The 25,640-nt window shown below is 44.5% G+C and overlaps 1 protein-coding gene across 2 annotated transcripts in view; it reads left to right on the top strand.

The window, feature by feature from the left end:
* NFKBIL1 (NFKB inhibitor like 1) overlaps positions 1-25,640 on the top strand; it is a 50,779-nt gene that overhangs the window by 11,278 nt on the left and 13,861 nt on the right. For both annotated transcript variants that reach the window (XM_078645885.1, XM_078645883.1), the window contains exon 2: positions 25,084-25,414. In XM_078645885.1, coding sequence (XP_078502011.1) covers positions 25,144-25,414 — 271 coding nt within the window. In that variant the 5' untranslated portion in view covers positions 25,084-25,143. The remainder of the gene's footprint in view (positions 1-25,083; positions 25,415-25,640) is intronic.

Raw genomic sequence — 25,640 nt, 5'->3', positions numbered from 1 at the left:
GGACACCCTGCCGGGGTTTCTCACAGGGGAATACCAGGACGGGTTCCCTTAGCAAGCGCCGGGACGCTTACGGGCAGCCGTGCGCTTTACAAATCCAGCACATTTACATTTACATTTACAAGTACCCCTACTGCACTTGAGTCCCAGGGTAGCATGGTCTGAGCATTTCAATTAGCAGCAAGTTCCCCTGCTCCCTACCCAGCTGAAAAGGATATCCGCTGGCACAGCTCTAACCAAGCTCAGGGAAGCTAGCAGCACACGGCTCCAGTGGCTGCCCTCAGCGGGTGCAGAGTCTCTCACCTCCCTGTCGCCCTCCTGAAGCCACCAGGTGCTTTCTGCAGCCCCTACTGCAGAGTATGTGTTCATTTAGCTCCTGAATGGAAAATTTTCTAACATTTGTGCCAAGAATTTTCAATTCTATTAAGGACAGGAGGCGAGGATTATGCTTACTCAATTTCTTTACTGACAAACAGCAGCCAATCAAAAAGCAGTAAAGAAACAACTACAATACCCAGAAACACAGGGTAACCATAGAGTATGATAAGGTATAAATAGGGTCATAGAGGTGAACACTTCCTCTTTCTTTGTCCATAGTCAATAATAAGTAAATCAACATCAAGGTAACAGTCCATCAAAGGAGTCCCCCGGAGAGGTAATCGTCCGGCTGACGTGGAGAAGGAACTTCAAAGAACCAGAGGAACAGCAGGAGACCAATCAGGAGAAGAAAATCCCGGCACACCTCATTTAAGGTCGGAGCCTGAGGGAAAGAGACAGAGGCCGTAAAAACTGTTCCCCAAAAGTTGAACATAGTAACCATTACAGGGAGGGAAACATTTCATAAAGAAGAACCAGAGTTATACAGTATAAAAGCAAGATGCATTATATAAAGACAATCATGAAATAAGGGTGGGATAATCCTCGCCTCCTGTCCTTAATAGAATTGAAAATTCTTGGCACGAATGTTAGCAAATTTTCCATTCTATGGCAGGACGGAGGCTCCGATTATGCTTGTTTAAAGCTTCGCCACCACAACAGATGCAACATCAAGAATAGGCTTAAAGTAATAAGTCTTAAACACAGTTTCAGATGACCAATCCGCAGCCTTCATGATGTCATGAAGGCTGGCACCCATGGAGAAAGCTTTAGAAGCCATGGCTCCTCTAGCAGAATGAGCACCAAACAGAGAAATGTCAATGCCCGCTTCATGCATGAGCCAACGTAACCAACGTGCCAAAGTAGCCGGAGTTACCGGTTTGTAAGGTTTCTGCAATGCAATAAGCAATTGGCCTTGTAAATCATGCCGAAAAGGCGCCGTACTTACCTCATAATCTTTAATACACTAAACCACACACAACTGAGGATTGTGGGGAAAAGAAGGGTAAGAGACAGAGGGCGTATTACACTTAGTCCTCCTTGAAATAATAAAGGTAACACCTTCAGGAGAGAAAGAACGACCAGCGAGATCTAAGGCCCGCACATCAGAAACTCGTTTGCAAGAGACCAAGCACAAAAGCATAGTGAGCTTGGCTGACAGTTGTTTGCGTGTCAAAAGAGAATTAGAAGGCCAGGCTGACAGGAAACGCAAGACAACTGAGACATCCCAAAGGGCTACATATTTGGGACAAGGAGGTTTTACCATCCGGATGCCCCTTAACAACTTAGATATCAAGGGATGTTCTCCCGCTGGTTTACCATCAAAAGGCACATGGCCTGCAGAAATTGCCGAACGGAAGTTATTAACCGTTCTGTAGGCTAGCCCAGAGGATGCGAGGGACGCCAGAAAATTAAGAATTAAAGAAAGATCCGCTGAAACGGGATCCACCGACCGCTGTGAGCACCAATCACACCAGCGCTTCCAACTTGATGCATAACGCTTGTGTGTGTTGGGTGCCCAAGCCTCATTGATAAATCTGGTAGCGTCGCCCGATAAGCCCTGGATTTGCCAGCGTCCCCCGAAATTCTCCATGCTAGCAGAAGGAGTTGACCGGACAGCACCAGTGGGTGAGGCTCGCAAAGCGGATCCAACAGGAGGTTCCACATGTGAGGAAGTAGAAGCGGCGTCGAGCAGCTCATCTCCAGAAGAACTGGAAACCACGCTTGAGCCCTCCAAAGAGGGGAGATTAGAATCAATTCCGACAAGAATAGACGTGCTCGGGCCAGCACTCGGGGAATCATGAGGAACGGCGGGAATGCATAACACAGATGGCGAGGCCACTTCTGGAGAAATGCGTCCGTGGCAAGCGCCTCCGGATCCGGACGCCAGCTGTAGAATCGGGGAAGCTGGCTGTTGAGCCGGGAGGCAAAGAGATCCAGATGACAAGTCCCCCAAAAGCGGGACAGCTTGCGGAACACACGAGGATGGAGTCTCCAATCGCTGAAATCTCTCAGGTGACGAGAGTTCCAGTCCGCGATCAGATTGCGAGAACCCGGCAGGTATTCCGCAAAAATCGTGATCTTGCGCTCCAGACAAAGATGCCAAAAATCCTTCGCAATCTCCGAGAGAAGCTTGGATCTGGTACCCCCCAGTTTGTTCACATAACGAACCGCCGAAACATTGTCCATTCGGAGAAGAATGCAACAATTCGTTTTCTGAGGGGTGAGGCACCGAATCGCGAAGGAGCCCGCCAGCAGCTCCAGGCAATTGATGTGTAGGGTCAATTCCTCCGGAGACCAACGACCCCCGGTAGACAGTGATCCGCAACGGGCTCCCCAGCCCCAGAGGCTGGCATCGGACTCTATCACAACATCGGGAGTCCTCCCAAACAGAGCCCGGCCGTTCCAGGAATCCATGTGGTCCAACCACCACCTCATTTCTGTTTTGGCATCCTCCGAGAGGAGGATGTGATCTGAATAACGGAGACCCTTCTGCAAATGACGGATTTTGAGGCGCTGAAGAGCCCGATAGTGCAGAGGTCCTGGAAAGATCGCTTGGATGGAAGACGATAAAAGACCTACTATCCTGGCTACTGACCTGAGCGAGACAGTCTGTTGAGCAAGAAACGATCTCAAGTCCCTCTTGATGGACCTTATCTTCTGACCTGGAAGAAGAAGCTGACAAGAGACCGAGTCTATCTGAAAACCCAGGAAAGACATAGATTGGGATGGAGAAAAGTCGGACTTCAGGGGATTGATAAGAAAACCCAAGGATTGCAAAAGGTCTATGGACCAGTGCAAGTGAGACTGCAAAAGAACAGGACATTGAGCCAAAAGGAGAATGTCGTCTAGATAGACAATAAGACGCACTCCGCGTGACCGCAAAGACTCCATCACTGGACGAAGGAGCTTCGTGAAGCACCACGGAGCGGAGGACAGGCCGAAAGGAAGTACCTTGTACTCGTACCACATGCCCAACCTTTGGAACTGAAGGAATCTGCGATGAGGAGCATAAATCGGTATGGACAGATAAGCATCTTTTAGGTCGAGACGAACCATCCAATCCCCTTCTTGAAGAAGGTCTCGCAGAAGATGGATGCCCTCCATCTTGAAATGGCGATAAACCACATTGCCGTTGAAGTCCTTTAAATTGAGGACTAAACAAGATCCTCCCCCTTTTTTCTCTACGAGAAAAACTGTGCTGACGAAACCTTGGGGATGAGGAGAAGTAAGAGTGATGGCTCCCTTTGTCAAAAGAGAGGAGACTTCTGCGGAGATGAAGTTCTGATCTGGTTGGGAAAAAACAAGAGGGCGAGGCCGAAGATCTTGGTGAGGGCGAGAGTAAAATTCTATTTTGTACCCTTGAACCGTCTCCAGAATCTTTGAGATCAAACACCAATTGTCGTGAAAATATTGAATCCTGCCCCCCAAAATTACATTTGAAGCTGAAATCAAGCTCACCTGATGGGGAAGAGTCTTGTCGTCCTCCATGACCTCCTGAGTATCCACCTTTGCCTGGTTGACCTCTATTCCTCTTAGAGGGGTAGAAGGAAGACTTGTTTGCGGAATAGTGCTGTTGACCACGTTGGGACTTGTTCCCTCGCTGGGGAGCATTGTCGGAACCACGGCCGGACGAACGCCCCCTTCGTCCGGCCCTGCCGAAAACCGTCCGGAAAGCCCGTTTCAAATTAGACTGGGCTTTGTCAAGGCCACTAAAGGTGGAAACAAAGTTTGACAATTCCTTCAGGAAGGGGGTACCAAAAAGTAGACCTTGGGCCATAGGGCCCGACTCCGAAGAGGCCAAATCCGTAAGTCTTGGATCTAGTTTCATGAGGATAGAGCGCCGGCGCTGAGTGGATAAGGCACAATTAGCGTTGCCAAGCATACAGATAGCCCGCTGAGACCAACCGACCAGATCATCGGGGTCAATGATGGAACCAGATTCTTTGGCCTGGTAGGCCATGTTCAGAATTTTCGTAAGTGGGCCCAAGAGATCCAAAAGTTTGTCTTGGCACAAACGCCACGATCTATCTAGGCCTTTGGTAGGGTCCTTTGAATACTTTCTCATGTAAGTGATCATTGTAGGATCCACATCAGGAGTAGCGGCTAACTTGCTTGGTAAATCAGGACGTGGGCATTCAGAGCGCAAACGCGCTCTCACATCCTTGTCGTAGGAGTGACGGATGTGGGACTGAATGTATTGAGCCACCTCAGGGGCAGACATCCAAGAAGAAGAATGTGGGTGGATAATATCAGAGGGATTGAAGATTAACAAATGCGGGGAAGAAGGTGCGTCAACAAAATGCTCCTTCCGTGATTTTTTGGAAGGAGGAGGCTTTGAAGGCTCGGAGGGAGAAGAGGAGGACGTATCGTCATCCGTGTCTGACGGAGGGTCAGAACGAGAGGACACCTTGCGCTTCTTTGTAGAAGGAGCAGAAAGGGTTTTTGCAAGTTTCTGAAAATGACTGGAATGTGGATTGTTGGGCGATTTTTTGGAACGCCCTGAGGCAGGAGGCACCCAGCCATGCTGCGCAGCATAATCTGCAAGATGTTTTTTCAGAGGCGCAATTGCTTGAGAAAGCGCTTGACCCATGAAATCATCAAATGAAGTAGAGGTTTCCTCCTCCTCATAATATTCATAACCTTCTTCGTCGCAGTAATCTGCCATGGCGACAATGTCCACCAAAAAATGCCCAGTGAAGGTTAAGAATTTAGAGGCAAAGCCAAGTAAATTGGGGGAGTGGTACCCCTAGCGCAAGTCTGATAAACACAGGAGCTCTGTGAAGAAGCAATGAATTAAATGTGGAGGGAGCAGACCTGCACGATGAAAAAATAATAAAAAGAATAATTTCCACCACTCCAGGCAAAGCCTAGTCAAAATTTTACAACCCCCAAACTTTCATGTGTTTGTGGGCGTCAAGGAGCTCAAGCGGCAGCAATTAGGGCGCAGTGAAATCCAGTCACCAATTCTGTGAGGCTGAGGCGCAGGCGGCGTCTGAAAGAATACACGCTCGAAGAGACGTGTAAACAAACCGGCGCGCATGCGCGAACAGTCGCTGCCGCCTAGAGGGGGTTGCGCGAGAGACACGCGTCCCTTCAGCCCCGCTCCCGCTCCACAAAAAGACTGGGTTCGGAAGAAAACCCTGTCGGGAGGTGCCGCCCACGCTCCCAAAGCACCGGCACAGAAGCCGAGTCAAGAGTAAAGACGCGTCGACACAACGCACAAAGCAAAGCGAGCGCAACAAAGCGGCAAGGCTAGCGCTGCTATAAGCACAGAGCGCAATAACAATTATTAACAATAAGGCAATAATGAAAGCAATGAAGCTGTAAGTAAAGGCATTAACAATAGAAAGCGAGTAATGTAAAAGCACTTAACTGGCTGCGAAGCAGCAAAGAAAGAGGAAGTGTTCACCTCTATGACCCTATTTATACCTTATCATACTCTATGGTTACCCTGTGTTTCTGGGTATTGTAGTTGTTTCTTTACTGCTTTTTGATTGGCTGCTGTTTGTCAGTAAAGAAATTGAGTAAGCATAATCGGAGCCTCCGTCCTGCCATAGAATTGAGGAGGTGTTTGGGGGGGTGGAGGCTACTACAATCTTGTCTTGGGTCCCTCACTCTGGTGAAGGTGCACGGGTGCTCCCACAGTGTCCTCACTTCTCCAGCAGGAGGGAGGAACAAGTTGTAGTTCTTGGTGCCTCTGTTGACCACCTCCAACATACTGGGCCACTACAAATCACTGTTCACGGACTCTGGCCTGTTCAGCATGGTGAAGTTCTCCACAGCAGACCCTCCTGGTTTACAGGGGTGCCACCGTCCTAACGCACAAGGCTTTGGCTCTTACAGCACAGCAGTCTTTTCTGACCGTGGCCCCTTTTAGCATAAGGGGTCAGCGCTTTGTTACCTCACAAGGGTTTGGCCCTTACACAACATATGGGTAACTTCAAGTTGGCCCTCTCCTGTAATACGGAGGTCACCAACTCTGTCCTGCACATGGGCAATGACCTGATTAGTGCAGCAGTCATTGCTTCACACTTTGCACCGGAAGTCCATTCGACTGGGATCCCCAATGCACCTCGCTACTTCTAATGCTCTCCTCTGCCATACAGGGCACACTGGTGTTGGCAAGCAGGCAGGTGCTGGTGCTCCAGGTTCCAGTGCAAGATAGGCTTGGGTTCCTTGTGTCCCCTCAACCAGCAGCAAGACTAGCAGGTCTTGGCCCTAGGTCCTGGCCACAAGCCAAAGTGAGTTCACGATGCATGCACTGCTCAATTCTGCATTATTCCTGTATTATACCTTTCCTAGGCATACATATGCCCAGTGCAGACACACCACCAGTGTGCAGACCTTCACATCAACCTGATGTAGGCCAAGAGTGAGTTAAGCACACAGCAGCAGAACTTTAAAAATAAGTGAGTCGGTAGCCATCATTCATGTGACACTGGTTAAAGAGGACCTGTTCACTCCTGCTGATCAATACACGATGTGCTGCTTAACTCCCGGTGAAGGTAGTAACCCTCCACCACTATGAGGGTTGTGCTTTGGACACCACTCTCAGTCCAATAAAACCGCAATCCATGAGACAAGCCTATATCATGGCACACACACATGATCTGTGTTTGCCTATGAAAACAAAAATCGGCATTAGGGATCCAGACATCAGTACAATTGGGCACTCGGGGCAGAGGTGCACATATATTGCCATGTACAAGACTTTTCTGTCCCAACAGCATTTTTTCCTTAAAGGAAATAGTGCTGCATTTAAAAATGAGAGGCTTTTTTTGTGGCTTACCTCCCAAACTTGGGAGTCAATATTTTTTTTTTTTTTGCGTATGAATTATTCTATCGATAAGATTAAGAATTGATCAAATACAGTGACCTGCAAGTCCAAATTATGCCCATATAAAGGTACAAATGTTGATTGTGATGCATGCACCAATAGCAAACAATACTTATTTATAACTAGCTTGCCCGTCGCGCGTTGCTGCGATCTCCGAAGAAAGGACATTCAATTAAACTCATCATGATAACATTCAATTTGCATTGTGGCATTTTTATTGATACTTATTCATTTTAATATGGAAAACATTTCAAAGTGTCGTTTTAATTCTATTTATTTATTCGAGTGCTTGTGGATACACGATTTTTTGTTTTTCCGTCTGGTGCGTACATCAGTATTCGAAATATTATGAGGGCCCTGGGGGGCCGATATTTAAAAAAAATTTATGCCAGAAACCTTCGCGGGAGTGTACTCAACAACTTCCCAAAGTTTCCTGGCGATCGGATGAATGGTGTTTTAATTCTATTTATTTATTCGAGTGCTTGTGGATACACGATTTTTTTTCCCGCCTTGTGCGTACATTAGTATTCGAAAGATTATGAGGGCCCGGGTGGGCCGATATTTAAACATTTTTTATGGCAGAAACCTTTGCGGGAGTGTACTCAACAACTTCCCAAAGTTTCATGGCGATCGGATGAATGGTGTTTTAATTCTATTTATTTATTCGAGTGCTTGTGGATACACAATTTTTTGTTTTTCCGTCTGGTGCGTACATCAGTATTCGAAAGATTATGAGGGCCCTGGGGGGGGATGATATTTTAAAAAAAATTATGCCAGAAACCTTCGCGAGGGTGTACTCAACAACTTCCCAAAGTTTCATGGCGATCGGATGAATGGTGTAGTAATGCATAAAGGACAGACAGACAGACAGACATACATTCATTTTTATATATATAGATAAGCAATAAAAGGAAGGAATTCAAGAGAGGAAGAGAAGAAAGAGAAAAAGAAGGGAAGAAAGAGAGGGGGAGAGGTCAGGGAGAGAGGGGTAGTGAGTAGAATGATGGTAATGAAGAAGAAGCAAGAGTCTATGCGAACCATGGGGGAAGGAGGCAATCTTCTTACAAAAATGGGGACCATACAAGAAGAAAAATATCTGTTTTGTCCATTAAATTGTAAATCATCTTTTCATATGATGTGGTCTTGTATGTCTCCGCAAGCCATTCCTCACGTAACTGCAATTGTGGAGACCGCCAATGTCGTAACATATAGATTTTGGCAGCTGTAGTGCAGTGACTAGCATGGCGAGTCAATTCAGAAATGTCCAATAAGTCATGGGGGAGAATTGGTGGGAGTCTGGAAGTGATGAGGGCAAAGCCATAGATTACTGTAGCATAGCCTCTACTGCTTTCCAGAAGGGGTGCATGGTGGGACAGTCCAGCAAAATATGGGCAATATCACAGGGAGCATGATCACATCGCCAATAAGCAAAATGAGGAAGCAAGCCTGGAGCCGCGCTGGGGTCCAGTGCCAGCTCGAAGGATCTTAAAAAGATTGAGTTTAATCCATGCCTCACGGACTAGTGCCTCCGCATTCTTCCTCGTTATATTCCACCTACAGACGGGCCTGCCAGTTCAACCTAAGGCTAGCTAATGGTGCCTGAGAGTAAAGATGACGAATCAAGAGGTTATTTAATGCAGACATCACGCCTATAAAGTGACCCCAAGTGTTGAGGTAATAGACCACCAGGGACCAGGGAACAGGGAATTGTCCAGGGTTGGGAACCCAATTTGCTCAGCCGACAATGATGTAATTTTGTATGTTGCCATTGTTGAGTGTGCGACAAGCTACATTTGTGGGGTAGCATCTCAAAGGACTTAAGTTCACCACCAGAGATCAAGTGCAGAAGAGTCAGAATCCCAGCCCTGCACCAAGGGCCCCAGTCTAGCATAATCCCTTTTATGCGAATGCCTACATTGTTCCAGATGGGAGCTTTGTCATGGAGATGGGCGTCCAACAAAAAAAACGGCATGTAGGCCAGCATCCATGCAGCATACATGGCTTTCAACATGGGTTTAAGGGAGTCTGTGGCAGCGGACCAGGAAGATAGAGGGCCTTTAATCCCAACGATGCCTCCTGGAGTCTGCGTTCAATCATAACCCACAACGGAGGGTCTTGGATTTGGGAGTGCATGTATGCCATTTGTGCCAAATGTAGGACTAAACAGAAATGTTCCACAGAGGGCTGGCCTAGTCCCCCTGCTGATCTGTGGTCTATGTGCTTCCAAATTGCCAGACAAGTTCTCGCTGAGCCCCAGATGAAGGCCTTAATGGTCTTCTCTATCTGACAGAGGGTCGAGAGATGTATTAATTGGGGAAGCATGCCTTACACATACATAATTCTGGGAAGGGTAAACATTTTTACCACTTGAGTATGTCCCGTGAGAGAGATGTAAGTGGGAGTCCGTATTTGTTGAATGTTTTGCGACCAGATTTTGGTAGCAAAATATTCATACATTGCAGAATCGCTGTTGTAAGAAACACATAACAGATACAGTTAAAAATGTTGCTGTAATTGATCCAAAGTTTGTGAATAAGTCGCGCTCACCTGTTGATCCTCTCTAACCCAACCAATTCTGGAAAATTCTATCCACTATACTTCCGTTGGAACAGGTGATCAGTGGGTTCCTTGCTGCCGCGGTCGTGCCTAAGTCTTGGAAACAGGCATGGGTAATACGGCTGCTCAAAAAAACGTCTCTAGACCCCAAAAAAGCAGAAAACCTTTGGCCTATCTCCTTGATACCTTGGACTGCTAAGATTACGGAGGCCTACATTAATTCTCTTCTCACGGAATATCTTACTTCCAATCGTAGGCTCGACCCCCTCTCAAAATGGGTTTCGTCCCGGCCACAGCACTGAGTCAGCGCTCCTGGCCGTGTCTGAACATATTTGGGAAGCCTTAGACGCGGGGCAAAAGTTGGCACTTATACTTTGGATCTTAGTGCCGCGTTTGACACAATGTCCGACGCCATTGTGCTAAGTCGTCTGGCGGAGGCTGGACTCACCTGCTTGGCACTTATGTGGCTGGCCTCTTTCCACGCGGACAGGACATTTCAGGTGATAGCACGTTGATAGCACGTCCTTTTGCCTCTAGCACTCTCTCTATAGGTCAAGGGGTTCCACAGGGCTCATCCCTGAGCCCTCTGCTCTTTAATCTTTATGTTCAACCCCTGGCCGGAGTAGCCAAGAGCAGAGAGCTGGCCATGGTCTCTTATGCAGACGACACACAGTTGGTAGTGGCTCTTTCGAGCGACCCTGAGCGGGACACCACAAGATTTCAGGGTGATCTCGTGGCGGTCGCTGAAAGGATGACCACCAACTGTCTTCAACTGAATGCTAACAAGTCGGAGGTGTTGTTGGTGGAAAAGAACCAGGTGCGTTGGAACGAGTCCTGGTGGCCTAAGAGTCTAGGCACCGCCCCTGCCCCAAAACCTGTAGTGAAGAACTTAGGGGTTTGGATGGACGCTTAACTCAATTTTCAGACTCAAATCAAAAAGGTGGCGGGAACCTGCATTGTTCTGTTGCGCGTACTCAAACCCATTTTTTTTTTATGCCTCTACTCGGCAGATCATTATCCAGGCTCTGATTATGTCAACACTTGACTATGCCAGTTCATTGTATCTGGGAGCCAATAAGTCGGAGATACAAAGGCTACAGAGAGTCCAGAACTCGGCCAGCGCAGAGCCTGCTCAGTGACAAGTGCCATTTGTCATCTTCACTGGTTGCCTGTCGCTAGGCGTATTGAGTTCTAGGCACTTTGTATAGCCTTTAAAATCCTGAAAGATGCATCTCCGGAAATCTTAACCGATTTACTTCTACCTTACACTCCCACGCGTCTGCTCCGCTCTATGGGACAATGCCTGGTAGTGGTCCCTTGCGTGAGTAGGGTTCGCACCGGAGGTCGTTCCTTTTGGAGTAGAGCTGCCATCCTTTGGAACTCTTTGCCGGCCCACATCCGGGGGCTCACTAACTATCTTCAATTCAGAAAAGCTATCAAAACTTTTCTCTTCCACCATTCGTCGGCCTTCCTGTTGCCCTTCTGTGCCTGGTCATTTCTCTGCCTTTCAGCTCCGGGACGCCTCTTTGCTGGGGCAGCTGTCACACTTTACAAACTCATAACATAACATCCTTACTTTAATTATAAAGTACTTTTTGAATTTACTAAATTGTTCTGGGAGCTTTACTTGGGTTCTTGATGCAAGTTTTGTATTCTTATTGCTAACCTTAACACGCATTATCTGAAGTTGCCTTTCGTCTTTGGCCTCTGTTACCAAAGGGTAAATGAGGCTGTGTAATGGTAGTGTTTGCCTAGCTAGTAGCTGGGTTTTTACAGGATGGTAGTTTCAGCTACCAGTCTCCAAAACTCCTCGTAGTTAGACCCCTGGGAGCCATATTGCATAGCTGTTGAATGTTCTATATGAGTAAAGAATCCTCAGGATCAAAATAAGTTGGACAATGTGTTCACAATATTTATCGCACTACCTTCTTAAACAGGCAAAGATATTCCAACTTCAGATTAACTAGACTTTCTGCCAAAGCAAAGTAGGGAAGCAGGAGCATGGCCTTTACTGATGGAAGCATCTAAAGAGTATTACTTGCGCACATTTTGACAACTAGTGGAAAAGACCTCATGGTCAAAAATACAAGGATCAGTTACAGAACAGTGCCAGGTGTGTGATCCTACAGCTCTCTATGCCTCTAACATAGGATCACTAAGGACGGCAATAGGCTATAATTTTTTTTAAGTACTCATGTAATCCACCTTCCCCCAGAAAGATAGCATTATATATCCAGAAAGCCAGAGTTCAGATGCCCAGGGCCCTGATGAATGACCTATTAATGTATTCAAGTTGAGGCCGAGGTTTTGGTGATTGTGTAATGTATGTTATAGTCAATTCCTCAATTCTCGACTGGTAGTATCCAGTTATCTCTGTATAAAAAGAATTTCTTTGAGCATATCCGCAATACAGACAAATTGTTCTACTTGAAACTAGTGGTAATATCTTTGACTATATAGTCTCTCGTTTTCAAGGATATTTGGAAGGAAATAGTTTGTTTCCCCTTGAACAGTCCAGTTTCTATGCTAAATGTTCTGGACTTCAGTTAATATTAGAAGAATTTGTAAGCTGGTTTATTTCACATTAACTCAATCAATAAAGTTTCTTGTAAAGCGCGAATACTCACCCGTTAGAGTCTCAAGGCGCTGAGCGGGTAGAAAGGTGGGTCTGTGGTTCAGTTGAAGAGCCAGGTCTTGCGGTCATTCCTGAATTGCGGCAGCAATGGTGATTGTCTGGGGTGCAGAGGCAAGGAGTTTCAGGTTTTCACAGTGCGGTAGGAGAAGGATCTTCCTTCAGCAGTGGTCTTTCGGATCCGTGGAAGGGTGGCCAGGGCCAGTTGGGTGGAGCGCAGATGTCTGGTGGGAGTGTAGAAGGAGAGGCGGTGGTTAAGGTATGCAGGTACAGCATTGTGTAGGGTTTTGTAGTCGTGCATGGGGAGTTTGAAGGTAATTCCTTTGTTGATAGGAAGCCAGTGACGGCCTCTCAGGTGGCCGGTGTTGTACGAGTGTATAGGCTGATGAGTAGCTGCACTTTAAGGTTTTTATCCAGGGTTATACCAAGGGATTTAGTTGATGACAGGTTTGCAATTGAGCATGTCTCTGTGGTTTATCTAATCCAGTATAAGTGGAGCTGTAGAGGGTAAAAATTCAGTTTTCAGGAAGTTCAGTTTGAGAGGGTTTTGTGACAGCCAGTTTGTGTTTTCGTTAGTCTGTCCATGGAGGACATCTTTAAGTATAGCTATGTGTCATCTGCATACATGAGGGACTCAGCATTCGCTTGCTTGAGGATCTCCGTCAGAGGGTCCATATAGAGGTTAAAGAGAGTGGGGGGAGATGGATCCTTGAGGTATTCAGAGTCTGACCGGGGACGTGTTTGATAGTGCCCCGCCCAATTTGATTAGTTGAGATTTATTATGTAGAAATATGCTAAACCATTTCAGTCTGTTTCCTGTCCGACCTGTTCTGCATTCCAGTAACTCTAACAGACTGTTGTGACTGACAGTATTGAACACAGAAGAAAGAGGAAGGAGGACGAATAGGAAGGAGTCATTCCGAATCCAGGATCGTGAGTGCATCGTTCATGATATGTAGAATGGCTGCTACTGTACTGTGTCTTGGTCTAAATCCAGATTAGAACTCAAACCATGTCAAGAGATGGTGTTACATACATGCACACATCAATTACAGTATAGGTATTAGTGTTGTCTACAAGTTTATGTTCCAAATGTCCATTAGTCGTATGTCGTAGTCGTTGGGTAACAATAAACATCTGTTATTTAGCGCCAAGAGCCCTCTGGGTGACGTGTGCTTTATAAAATACATGTTATGTTATGTATGGTGCTCTGGAGGAGGGGAAGCCACCCGATCCCTCTCTTAGTGGAAAATCATTTTCTAAATCCAATTTCAAAAGGGTCTCCGAGCACTCAATAAATCACTGTTGACATCATGGTATCAACTGTACTTTTATTGCAGTATCTAGTTTCGTCCACAAATTTGGATTTAAACAATAGCCCAATTGCCTTGCCAACACGTTTTTCGTCTGAGCTGTATCCAGTTACAGCAGACTTACTCAGGGCTATAACATAAATATAAATGTATTAAAAGCAGAGGAAATGCTAAGAATTGTTTAGAAAGTCCAATCACCAGAGTTCATGACCCAAAAGGACACCCAACTCGTGCTACCTGTGTCCCAAAAGAGATGAAAGAATTGTTAAGATTTTTGTGATCTAAAAAGTACACTTTGTTAGAGAAGAAAGGGAAAAGGATTTATCCACAAAGATAATTCCCATGCTGTGAAATTGTAGGTGATAGTAGTATATCAATTGCCTTATATTCAGTAAGTCTATTTAAATTATATCACCACAAGTGGAACTTTTTGAGCAAACTGAACTGTTCAATATGTGGATAACGTTGGTTTTGTACACATTTTTCCAACAGTTTCTCAAGAAAGGGGATGTTTGACACGCAGTTAAAATTGTTTAGGTATTTTGGGCTGGCAGCTTGTTTTCCTAGGAAAGGTGTCACTTATCCCATTTTCAGGAAGTCTGGCATTGTGCCTTCAGTTCGTGATGAATTTGCGATCTACATCCAGAGTGTATAGAAAAGTTGGATGAGATCCTTTATGATTGCAGGGTAGATTGGGTTATGGAAATGCCAGGTTGGCGACATTGTTGTGAAGATATTATGAATTTCATCATTCGTGAAGGGGTGGAATGATTATAGGTTTGAGCCTTCTCAAGTTGAATGTATTGTAGTATTTTGGTAGCTGGCATTATCTGAAGGTAAATATTCCCAAGAGTAATGTGAGAGTATTTAGTAGGCGTCGAAAAAGAGAACATTTCTTTTGGAGTCTGGGAATGGTGAAGTTAGAGAATATTATTAGACACATTTGGGAGGCTTCAAGAAGAAAATGTTTCATTGAAAGCAGTAATTGAAGATTGAGGACTAAGCGATTTTATAATCCAGTAGGAACGAGCCATAGTAAACATTTTCTCCAAGTCTGTGAGACGAGCCACCTGCCCTTCTACATGGCTAGAATGTGTTCCTTTCTTAAGGTTATCCTTTTAATTAGAATGGAAGAAAAGGTTTTAAAATCATTATGCTCTGTTCACCAGTACTTAGGCTCGAGCTTGGTTTAGTCGGCTCTAAAAACTCTGGATGCCTCTCTTCGTTGTATAGTTAAAATCACCCTGGCTGATGAAAATGCCATACTCCAGGAGATAAAAACCGTGCCATTGGCAAATTACATTTCAGCATTTTCAGTGCTTGAAAATAGGAAGTAAGGCACCTCATATTCTACTGCAGGGATTCTCAGAGTATGGCCCGCCTTTTTCATGTGGTCCTAGGGCTACTGTGTACTCAACTTAGCATTAATGTTTAAAAAGCAGTAAAACGGTCATGTTTTTATTTACAAGTTAACCAAAATAAAAGGAAAAGCAAGGGTGAATCCTCATTTTTAAAGACATTGTACAACTATCATGTAAAAATATGATATTCTTCAGAATTCAGAAAAGTGTATTACATTAACATATGGAGGCATTTCATCTTAGTGCATCAGATATAGCACTGCATTAACAATTATTTATTAAAAGCAATAGTCCTCAAACGTGAACTTAATAACTTTCATGCCTTCCCTGCCCTGACAGCAATGCCATTAATTAACCAGGAGGCAAGTAAGTTGTCATGGGCACCCCCTGAGTGGCCTAGGTTTTTAATACACTTGGAACAACATCGTAGTTCATAAAATGGAACACAATAGGTTTTGTACAGGGCTTATCCTGTACTCGTGTATTTCAAAGTGCTCTTATATATGATAATGAACAAAAAGGATGAAAAGTGAAATAAAATAATTGCCTAGGACCACACAGTTTGACCAAGTTTGGAAGTCAGGATTTATAGGTTTCTTCGAGAGACCAGAGACTTAATTTAGAAGATATTAGGGAGTTAAACTCTCAAAATCACTCTACCATTTACAGTACACATCACGCACATGCTTCGCATCACCTACGTCCACCTTTCAAAGCCCCCCCACCCCCACCTTGCTGGCATCAGTGTGGCCCTTTACCATACCACAGACCAAACTTTTCGGCCTCTTGGAAACTGTTTGTGAATACCCTTGTTTTACAGTTACCTCTAGAAAGGTTATTATTGGAATCTTCAGATACAGTTTAAAAAGTTTTAATTAGGAAAGCTTTTGCAAATATTTTTTTTTTGGGAGGTTTTCTAGAGCATGAACATGACCCGTAAGGGTATCAGAGCACTTTACAGGGATAACACGTTATGTACACGTTAGGCACAGGCAAAACACAAGGAAGGGGATAGGGAATCGAGTACATTGGGACAAAATCCGGAGTTAAATACAATAATCAGTACAGGACAATAATCAGCAAAATTAAATGTCAATGATAAAGAGAAACCCAGCAATTGTATACGAGGGGAGATATAATAGCAAAAAGACAGAGAGAACCAGCAGAAAATTTGAAGGAGTAGGGGTTGGTACGCAGAAAGGGCCAAGCAGTACAGGAAATTATGCACAGAAAAAAAAGGCATGACAAAAGGTGGTATGCGAGACAAAGGAGAGTTATTGGAGGAATTTGCTCATTAGGAAGGTTTTAACTTCCTTTTTAGGTCTCGTGGCGTTAACCGCGCGAAAGCGCGGTCTCGCCAGAGACATATTGTTACCGATGCAGCTTTCCAGGAGACAGGACGTGGCCACGCGCATGGCGATTGGAGCGGGCCACGCGAACGCGCTCGCTGTGGCTGTCTCCTGGGAAGCTCCAACAGAAGCGCCCATACACGCACGCACACATACAGAGACACCCCCCCCGCCGTCGCACGCACACACACGAGCGCACCGAGACCCCCCGCACCCCCCCCCTACAACTGAGGCCCACTTACCGCCACTCCAGACTTCTGCAAATCATGAGTTTCCCGCTCGAATCGGGGTGCTGGCATGTATGTATGTGAGAAAAGTTAAACGAAAATAATGGGACCATCGCCAGACCCAATGGCTTTTGCCAATGCCTGTTTGTGTAGTAAGCAGCTGCAACTCTCAGACGGGATACCAAAGAACGAACCCCGGCATCTACTTTTCGCTGATATTATTGCGCAGGCGCGGCCCTGCTACCCTTCACCTTAAACAGCGCATGTGCACTCTCACTGTGTTTTTTTAACAGCACATGCGTAGTTTGTTATTGGTACTCGTTACTTTGACGCATGCGCAGTGTTATTGAACTAGCTGGTAGGTGGCGCTGTATCCAGCTCTCCATGTGATGTTTGAGCCCTCACAGCCTCTCTCCGCAGGCTGGTCCAACAGCGCCCCCATGATCACCAACCAGCCCAAGGTGAGGACTCTAGAGTAATGAGGGGTGAGCTGGGCGAGAGAAGTCTAGACTACCTAACTCAGGATTTTCTGAGTAAAGGACCATAGAGAGGACGTGACTAGAATCATGGGCTACAGTGAAACATCTCTAGTCTGAGTGATGTGGCGAACTGTTCTAGCTCCTTGCATTTTGGGCCATAGCTTCCAGATAAGTCTGTATTATGTGTGACACCAAAAGTATTTGTCGTACATTGACGTGAGCATCTATCACAGTATTTGGAAAAGCAAAATCAACAACTTAAGAACGTAAATTTCCTGAAGGTGCCATACATAAACGGGTCCACTGGTGTGCTATGTTGTGACCTGTAGTTTTATCTTTAGCACAGTAAGGAGTGCTGGGATAGGAAGAAACGGGTAAGATTCTGAAAGTTTAGAGGGAACCGGGATCTAAGGTAATCTCTACGAATTGACTTATCTGTGTTTCAGTGCTGCATGCCAGCAGCTGCATATTCTGTTTGCTCATGTGGACCTGCAGAGAGCTCATTTTCCTTTCCTGCACATAATGCACATCAGTCCTGAGACATGGAATGCAACAGTAAACAACTTGAGTTAGGGGCACAGAGAAAGGGAATCTAGAATGATGTGGTCATCAATCTGTGGTTAGGGCATAAAAAGAAAAACATGATGACATACTTTGCAGTATTCTAGCAAAAGCCTGAAAGAGAGGACAATTGAGAGGAGGGCTAGATAAGCCTTGCATACTGAATTCTGTGATAAACGGCCTCTGTTGTGGATCGTCTCGGAATACATTTAGTTACTGGCCTCAGTTAAAAACCATAGAGCGGAGGATAAACCAGCATGAGCCAAACACTTCATGTCCATGCTGTTGTGGTTAGTTATTCCTTTTACAAACATCCTAAAGTAGAAGCGGATATGCATTGAATCTGTGAACACCAGAAAGGTGTAGTACAACAGCCTTTGAACGTTTGGTAAGGACTCCACCGCAGCTCAGTTTGTTTTCTCGTTGGTGTTGGTATTTGCCTCTCTTTCAAGTTTCAAGGCTCAGAAATACAGGCACTTTCAGGAGGCGTCAGCCCCGTGCGTGAGGTGCATCATCAGAGCTGTTTGAATAATAACTGCGTCAGCCCCGTGCGTGAGGTGCATCATCAAAGCTGTGTGAATAATAACGGCTGTGAGCCCGTGCGTGAGGTGCATCATCAGAGCTGTGAATAATAACTGCGTCAGCCCCGTGCGTGAGGTGCATCATCAGAGCTGTGTGAATAATAGCAGCTGTGAGCCTTAGGTGCATCATCAGAGCTGTGTGAATAATAACAGCTGTGAGCCCGTGCCTGAGGTGCATCATCAGAGCTGTGTGAATAATAACTGCGTCAGCCCCGTGCGTAAGGTGCATCATCAGAGCTGTGTGAATAATAACAGCTGTGAGCCCGTGCCAGAGTTGCATCATCAGAGCTGTGTGAATAATAACTGCGTCAGCCCCGTACGTGAGGTGCATCATCAGAGCTGTGTGAATAATAACAGCTGTGAGCCCGTGCCTGAGGTGCATCATCAGAGCTGTGTGAATAATAACAGCTGTGAGCCTGTGCCTGAAGTGCATCATCAGAGCTGTGTGAATAATAACTGCGTCAACCCCGTGCGTGAGGTGCATCATCCACATTGCTCAGGTCACCCAAATTCCTGCACTCTACCACACTGCTTTCAAGAACAGCATACTCTTGTACACACTCTCACTGCTCACCAATTCAAAGTTTGCTAAAAAATGTATGCGACGCATTGTCATACACAATGTCAATAACTCAAACTTTAATGCTACGAGACCTATTGCATTGTAAATGCTTGTTGAAGATTGACAGAGATGGTATTCTTCTGATGTATGATGGTAGCGAGTTCCAGATTCTTGGTGCAGCCCCAGAGAACGCTCAGTTATAAGTTTTCTTCTTTGTGGAAGCGGGGTGGCTGGAGCATACGGTCTCTGGAGGACCTGGAGTTTCTGAATCCCCCAGATACCACGAGTTTCTGGGCGAGATATGCCGGGGCGTTCATGTACAAGGCTTTGTGTGTGATACAGGCCAGCTTGAGCTGGATTGTCGCTTCAAGCGGAAGCCAGTTCAAGGCCTTCAGATTTGGTGAAATGTGGTCACACTTTTTTGAGCCAGATAAGAGTATACTTCCAGCGTTGAGGCAAGCTTTCTGAGGGACCGTGGAAGTCTTTGGTAGGCCAGACAGGGTAGAGCAGCCGCATTCAGTTCTGGAGATAACTAATGCCTGAACTGCGGTTTTTAGGTCAGCAGTTTCAAGGAAGGGTTTTAGTTTTCTCAAGTAGCTCTAGTGGAACCTGGCAGTTTGACCATGGAGTTGATGTGTTCACGCATATTCAGGTTGCTGTCCAAGGTTATACTGAGAGATTTCACAGAATCCACTATGATCGGCGTCCAGTTAAGTTCTGTGATCAAGTTAATCCATTCCAGGATGTCATTGGAGTTTTTAGGGGGGAAATGGATTTCCTTCTCATCTCCCCCCTTTGATCTGATAGTTAGCGAGCCATTGAACAGTCAGTTTCAGGGCATCATTCAGATAGGTAATCTCCTCAAGAGAAGAGATTTTGATGTAGCTCTGAGTATCATCGGCATACATGTGGAAGGAGATGTTCGCCGTGCGGAGAATTTCAGCTAAAGGTTCAAGGTAGAGATTGAAGAGGTTAGGGGACAGAGTAGAGCCTTGTGGGACACCGATTGATATCGGGGAGGGAGCAGATCGTTTGCTGCTAAGAATCTTAGGTGTGGTACTGGAGATGGGAACCAAACCATTTGATGACGGTACCTCCTAGACCCAGCCTGTGTTCGAGGCGTTCAAGATGTTTCTTGTGGTTGACTGAGTCAAATGCTGAGGAAAGTTCCAGAAGCATCAAGAGACCGGTTTTGCCTTGGTCAAGGGGTTGGAGAGCATCATCTACGATGTGAAGTATAAGAGTTTCAGTGCTATGCCCAGGCCTGAACCCGATTGGAATGAGTCAAGCAAGTTGAAATTAGCAATATGTTGGCTTAATTGTAGCTGCACATATTTCTCCAGCACTTTAGCAAGAAGAGGAATATTGGAAATTGGTCTGAAGCGGTCTGGAATTGAAGGATTCAGAGTGGTTTTTTTTAGGATGGGGATGACTTGCCCGGTTTTCAGGTAGTCTGGTATGGACCCTTGAAGTAGGGAAGCGTTGATGATTGTAGTCCAAATGGGAACGTTGAGAAGGGAGGTCGCTACCAAGCAGTTGGCGGGGAGAGGGTCTCTGAAGTGGGTTTTCGGTTTTAAAGAGGGTAGAATTTTCGAGATGGAATGGTCATCATATAGTGCGTAGTTGGACCAGTGATCTTGGTGTTTGGGTGTTGCCAGAGGAGGGGGGAGAGAGGAGAGATGGGTCCCGGTGAGAGGAGGAGGGAAGTTTTAGGTGGCATTAAGTTCATTACCTAGAGAGTTAATTTTGTTTGTAAAGAAGGAGGAGAACTCATCACAGGTTATTAGGGATTTTGTAGTTTCTTTGGATAACTTAGCTAGTTTGTTAGATTGAAGTTTGACTATTTCAAAGAGTTTGCGGGGTCTGTTCTTGGTGTTTTCCAATTCTCCTCTGAAGAACTCTTTTTTTGGATATGAGGATGTTCTTGTAAGTTTTTCTGGCATGACGGAGAAGTTTAAGTTGGGAGGCTGAGGGGTGCTATATCCATTTTCTTTCTGTAAGTCGGAGAGCTCTCCTTTCGCTATTGAGGGGTCCGCTGAACCAGGGGTTTTTGTCTTTGATTTGGGACCTTTTGAGCTTTTAATGAATATAGTCTATATTAGAATAGGGAATCCTATTGTTGTTTCTGAAACAGCTGTATTAATATTAAGGCTCCCAGTTTTCAATTTTTACAGATAAATACAGACCTGTATTTATTTTTGAAAGCAAAAAAATACTGAACATTGTGCTTCTAATGAATGCCTTTACATGCTGTCTGTTGTGAATTCTAAGGCCACTGATGAGCAGGTAGACCGCATGGGAAGTTAAAAAAAGGGTTAAGATATCTTTAAATACAGGCATGTGTTAAAATATATTATGAGTAAATTGCTAATATTTACCTGTGGGTGTAATGTTTTGCTATATTTGGCTGCTGAATTTACTAACACGCGGCAGGCATCAAAGTATGAGTGTATGTTTATCCGTTAAATAAATGTGGAAATGTACCATTTTTTATTCTTCTTATTCGCAAACCACAAAATAAATATGGATAAATGCAAATTTGATGGCCCAAAAATAGATATGGATAAATACAGACGGAAATATTAAAAAAATAAATACCATAAAACCGGGAGCCCTAATTAAGACCAATGCTGAAGTATTTACTTATCCTTTAAGAGCATTCTCTGCACAGACTTTTTCTAAAACCTAGAACTGGAAAGCTCCCACTGAGGGCTAATGCAGGGAAGAGGAAAGGACCAAAACCAGATTATTGTAAATGTTATCTTTGCAAGATAGAGATTCAGCCTATTGTACATATTATTTTGCCTGTTCCTTGTTAAGTTTCAAATGCAAATGATCTTTATCAGATGTTTTTACCTTCTAATATAAAAAGATCAGCTTTTCAAGCATTGTCTTGTGTATATAACCCATGAATTGTGTGCGTTTGAAATTTCTTTTTTACAATATCTCTAGACTTGTGCCTTGTTTAATTAGAATGCAATTTAGTGTTTTATATAAATGTGTTGATCTCTTGATTTTCTTTTTCCAACCGGAGTTTGCCATTTAAAGACAAATACAGTACATACATTCAATGCATATCAACCATGTCCCCTCCTACATCATTACCCATGTGTAATACGGTATCGTTCTCTGTTATGTTGAAGTAAACAAACCCGCTAATCAAACATCCCCCCTCCCCCCTTGAGTTGCGAATGATAGATAGTCGCAATCTGAGCGTAATGGTATGGTTACGTGTAACATTCTTCCAACGTCAGCAGGAGGCGGCGCGATGGGCGGAGTCCCATTTGATGCGCTACTAAACCGTTCCCTTGGCCTGGGGTTGCGGGTTGCTGAGTGCTCGCCTCACTATCAATATCCTGGCTTTTAGCAAGTAGTTCATTCACTAGTCTTTCCTACGTTCTGGCTCTATACAGCTTGCCTATCCCTCGTTGAGCTTCCCTAAGTAGTAACCTGCCTTCGGCCCCTGCCCATTTCTCTAGCCCTCTTTTCCAGGAGGTAAGCTTAGGCCTTCCCTGCGCCTTCCAATTTCTAGCTATTTCTCTCTTAGCTATATGCCAAATCTTGGAATTTCCCAGTGGTCTTATTAATAGCCGTATGGGGGAACCATCCTAGTGGGAAGTGCTCTGGGGTATGGGGGAGGACCTTGTCAATGAGTTTGCCCACTACTTGTCTCCCCCCCCCCCGACCCCCCCCAGAAGAGTTGAAGCGTGGGGCAGTTCCAGAACATGTGAAGTATTTGCGCCTCCCTTTCACCGCATCGTGGACACGCTGCCGCATCGGTGCCAAAGTATCTCCTGATTCTGGACGGTGTAAGATACACCCTATGCAAGACGTAGAAATTAATTTATTTAAACCTCGAATTTCTGGAGCCTGTGATGATCTCTTGATGAGATCAAGATCGAATTTTAAATAAACTTGAACTGAGTTGACTAGCAGGATCACTTGTTATTTATATTGCTGTGGGACGGTATAACCTACTGCAACAAGAGCTTCTTAAAGCACAAATCTTTTATTTGTTTACTAAAAACAAAGATTTCCATGGCAGAAGCTACAACATGTGTATAAAACAGTACATATAAAAATAGTAGCTCTTGGATGCGTCTCATTAAAAAAAAAAATAATAGTAATCCGTCACAGTGCTATATACATTTCTTATCGCTGAATAACACACACAGTGCTATTGTAGAATCAGTGATCATTCTGAATTAAATAAGGATTTTGTATAGCACTATTATTTTAAAACTCATTATTAAACTGAACTGGTGTATTTCATTACCTTTGAGAGACACCTGTTGTATTCTGCACCTGTTGTCTTCTTAACTCTTTGAAAACTTTGCCTTAAGTGAATGCATTGACTGTGTAGAATTACGCAGCCACCAGAACATTGTTGCTAATTCAAAGTATTTGTTCTTTTCATAATTTTTTAAGAGAGCACATACATCCAGTGTTTTTTTGTTCTGAAGAAATCAGGCTTTTTATGATTGGTTCACCTGATACATTAGGATAAATCCTGAAAATGTCATATTAGTTTTTGTAATTGTACATTCATTTTTTGTACGATTGTTTATTTGTAGGTTTAAATTTGCTTTGATTTTTAAAATAGGCATTTGTTTGAATTAATTTGCTCGTGTTTAAATGTGAATTAATTAAAATTGTTATACATTTGTTTACATTCCGTTCCAGGTATTCTATGTAATTAATGATGCTGACTTTGTGCCAGCTTGTTTAGCTAATGTCCATTTAATTTTGACTGGGCAGTAGCTAAGCTTGCAGAAAGTTCTTCATATACTTCATAACTTGCAACCCCCTTTTTGGTGCATTCTGAGAATTTTGATTTGGAAGACTGCAGTGACAGGTGACTTTCTACTTCCTTTCAAGAGTTGTTACATTTGCATGCAGGTACAGGTGGGTCTCAATGCTCTCTCACTAATGGTTACGTTTCTCTGTAGAGCCCAGAGTATTGTAGGACTGTTGAACTAGAAGAGTGCCTTAAGAATCTGGGCTTGTGAAAGGTTCACGTTTTAAACTCGTCAGGTTAAGAGAATGTCCCTGGCATTCCAGGGGCAGCAGGGTTTAGATAGTAGGTGTGAAAGCTTCAGTAAGCTGGCAGTTGTCTTGGTCCAACCAAAGTTATTCATATGATGGACACAATAGAGGTTGCACAACTCTGCTTGTTTCATTATAGGAATTCTGGGAACATAGATGCCAATAGCAGCTGATTACGAAAGTCGAATCAAGTGCAGAGAGGCAGTTGGAGCTGGTGGTTAAGTTAAGGGTGCCACTTTGGTGGATGTGCAGATCTACCATCAACTTGCCATGTGCCAGATAGTTTTTTTTCTTTCTTGCTTAAATACCAGTAGTGGGGATCTTTTCTCCTTGCAGTAGGGGTGGAAGGGAAGTTTCCCTTTCCCTGCATGGCAAGGGCAATTCGTTTTTCCTGGAAACAACATTGAATGGCATACGGAGATAGTAATTTTCAAGGTAAATTATAAGTTTAGTCTGGACACACCTTAATAAAATAAGAAGGAAATAAAGAATATATGATTTTAACCATATCAAGTACCAGATTCGGGACCGGCTAGAACTTCAAAATATCACTAAGTGGCCAATGTTTGTGTCCCTCAATTGGCATTGCTTATCTGGCCTCTTCCCTTGTGCATGGTCTGCCTTTTCAGTATCCCACCCTCTTGGTAAAGATTTGTTAAGGGTTAATGTGGTAAATGTCAAACAGGAGACCTTTGTGTAGTGCAGTATTTTGTGATCAAGCGAACAAGGTATGGTTTGAGATCACTAGATCATGCAATAGCTTGTAAGATGGTTAATTAATGATTGTGAGTTGACAAACAAAGGGCCCTGTCTGAGAGTTGTGAAACAAGTAGTTTGTGGTTTTGTTTTCTGTTTTTAAAGTCCAAATGAGGCAACATCTGTTAAAAGTAACAAATATTCTATAGTAGCTGAGCTTGCAGAAAGTTCTTCATATACTAGTTGAATATAAACTTGTTCTTTCTTTGCACATCCACAAAACCAGTAAGTCCTGAACACTTTTAACGTTTTTTTTGTCAAATGCCGGCAGCAGTTCTTATCGTTTATTAATGTAGGTGTAGGTCAAATAATAGACAACTGGGAGGCCAAATGAGTGGCAAATTAGAGGATTCACATATGATCGCCTTGCAGTCACCCTCTCTTGGCATACATTTGTATGAATTTGTGGAACAATTAAAAAAACTTATTTATTTTTCTTTTCTTCAGTGAGTCACAAGTGTTACCCATGAAACTACTATTTCAATAGTCAACACTCCATTTGTTGACATGGCGTCCCGCAAACAGCAGAAGCTCTTGCGGTATGTGGAGGAGGGCAGCGTGCTCAAGCTGAAGGCCTACCTGCGGAAGCACCGGGGCATGGACCTCAATTTTGCTGTTCGCAAGGGACGGACCCCCCTCCACCTGGCCTGTACCCTGGAGGATGATGCCGTGGTGCGCCTGCTGCTGAAGTACAGTGCCGACCCCTTGCGCCAAGACCACCGTGGCAACACAGCTCTGCATTTGGCTGCCAAGGTGGCCGCAGTCAAAGGGAAGAGAGGTAAGGCACTGGCATCCAAGTCCCCTGTTTTACAGTCCCTTCAGCTAAAAGTCCTTTTATCAACTAGTGAAACTCATACAGAAAGGCATTTTACTTCCTTTTTGTGCTGATCAGTAATCTACAACTATATTATTTGGCTGGATGATCTTTTTTATGTAAATCTGGAAACAGTAAGATTTGCTTGTCCTAAAATAGCCGGAGTTGCAGCAAAATTTTCTGACGAAAC

Source organism: Lissotriton helveticus, chromosome 5_1 (assembly GCF_964261635.1).
Source record: "Lissotriton helveticus chromosome 5_1, aLisHel1.1, whole genome shotgun sequence".
Classification (NCBI taxonomy): Eukaryota; Metazoa; Chordata; class Amphibia; order Caudata; family Salamandridae; genus Lissotriton; species Lissotriton helveticus.
Note: the sequence above shows the minus strand (reverse complement) of the source record. Positions and strands in the feature narration are given on the sequence as shown.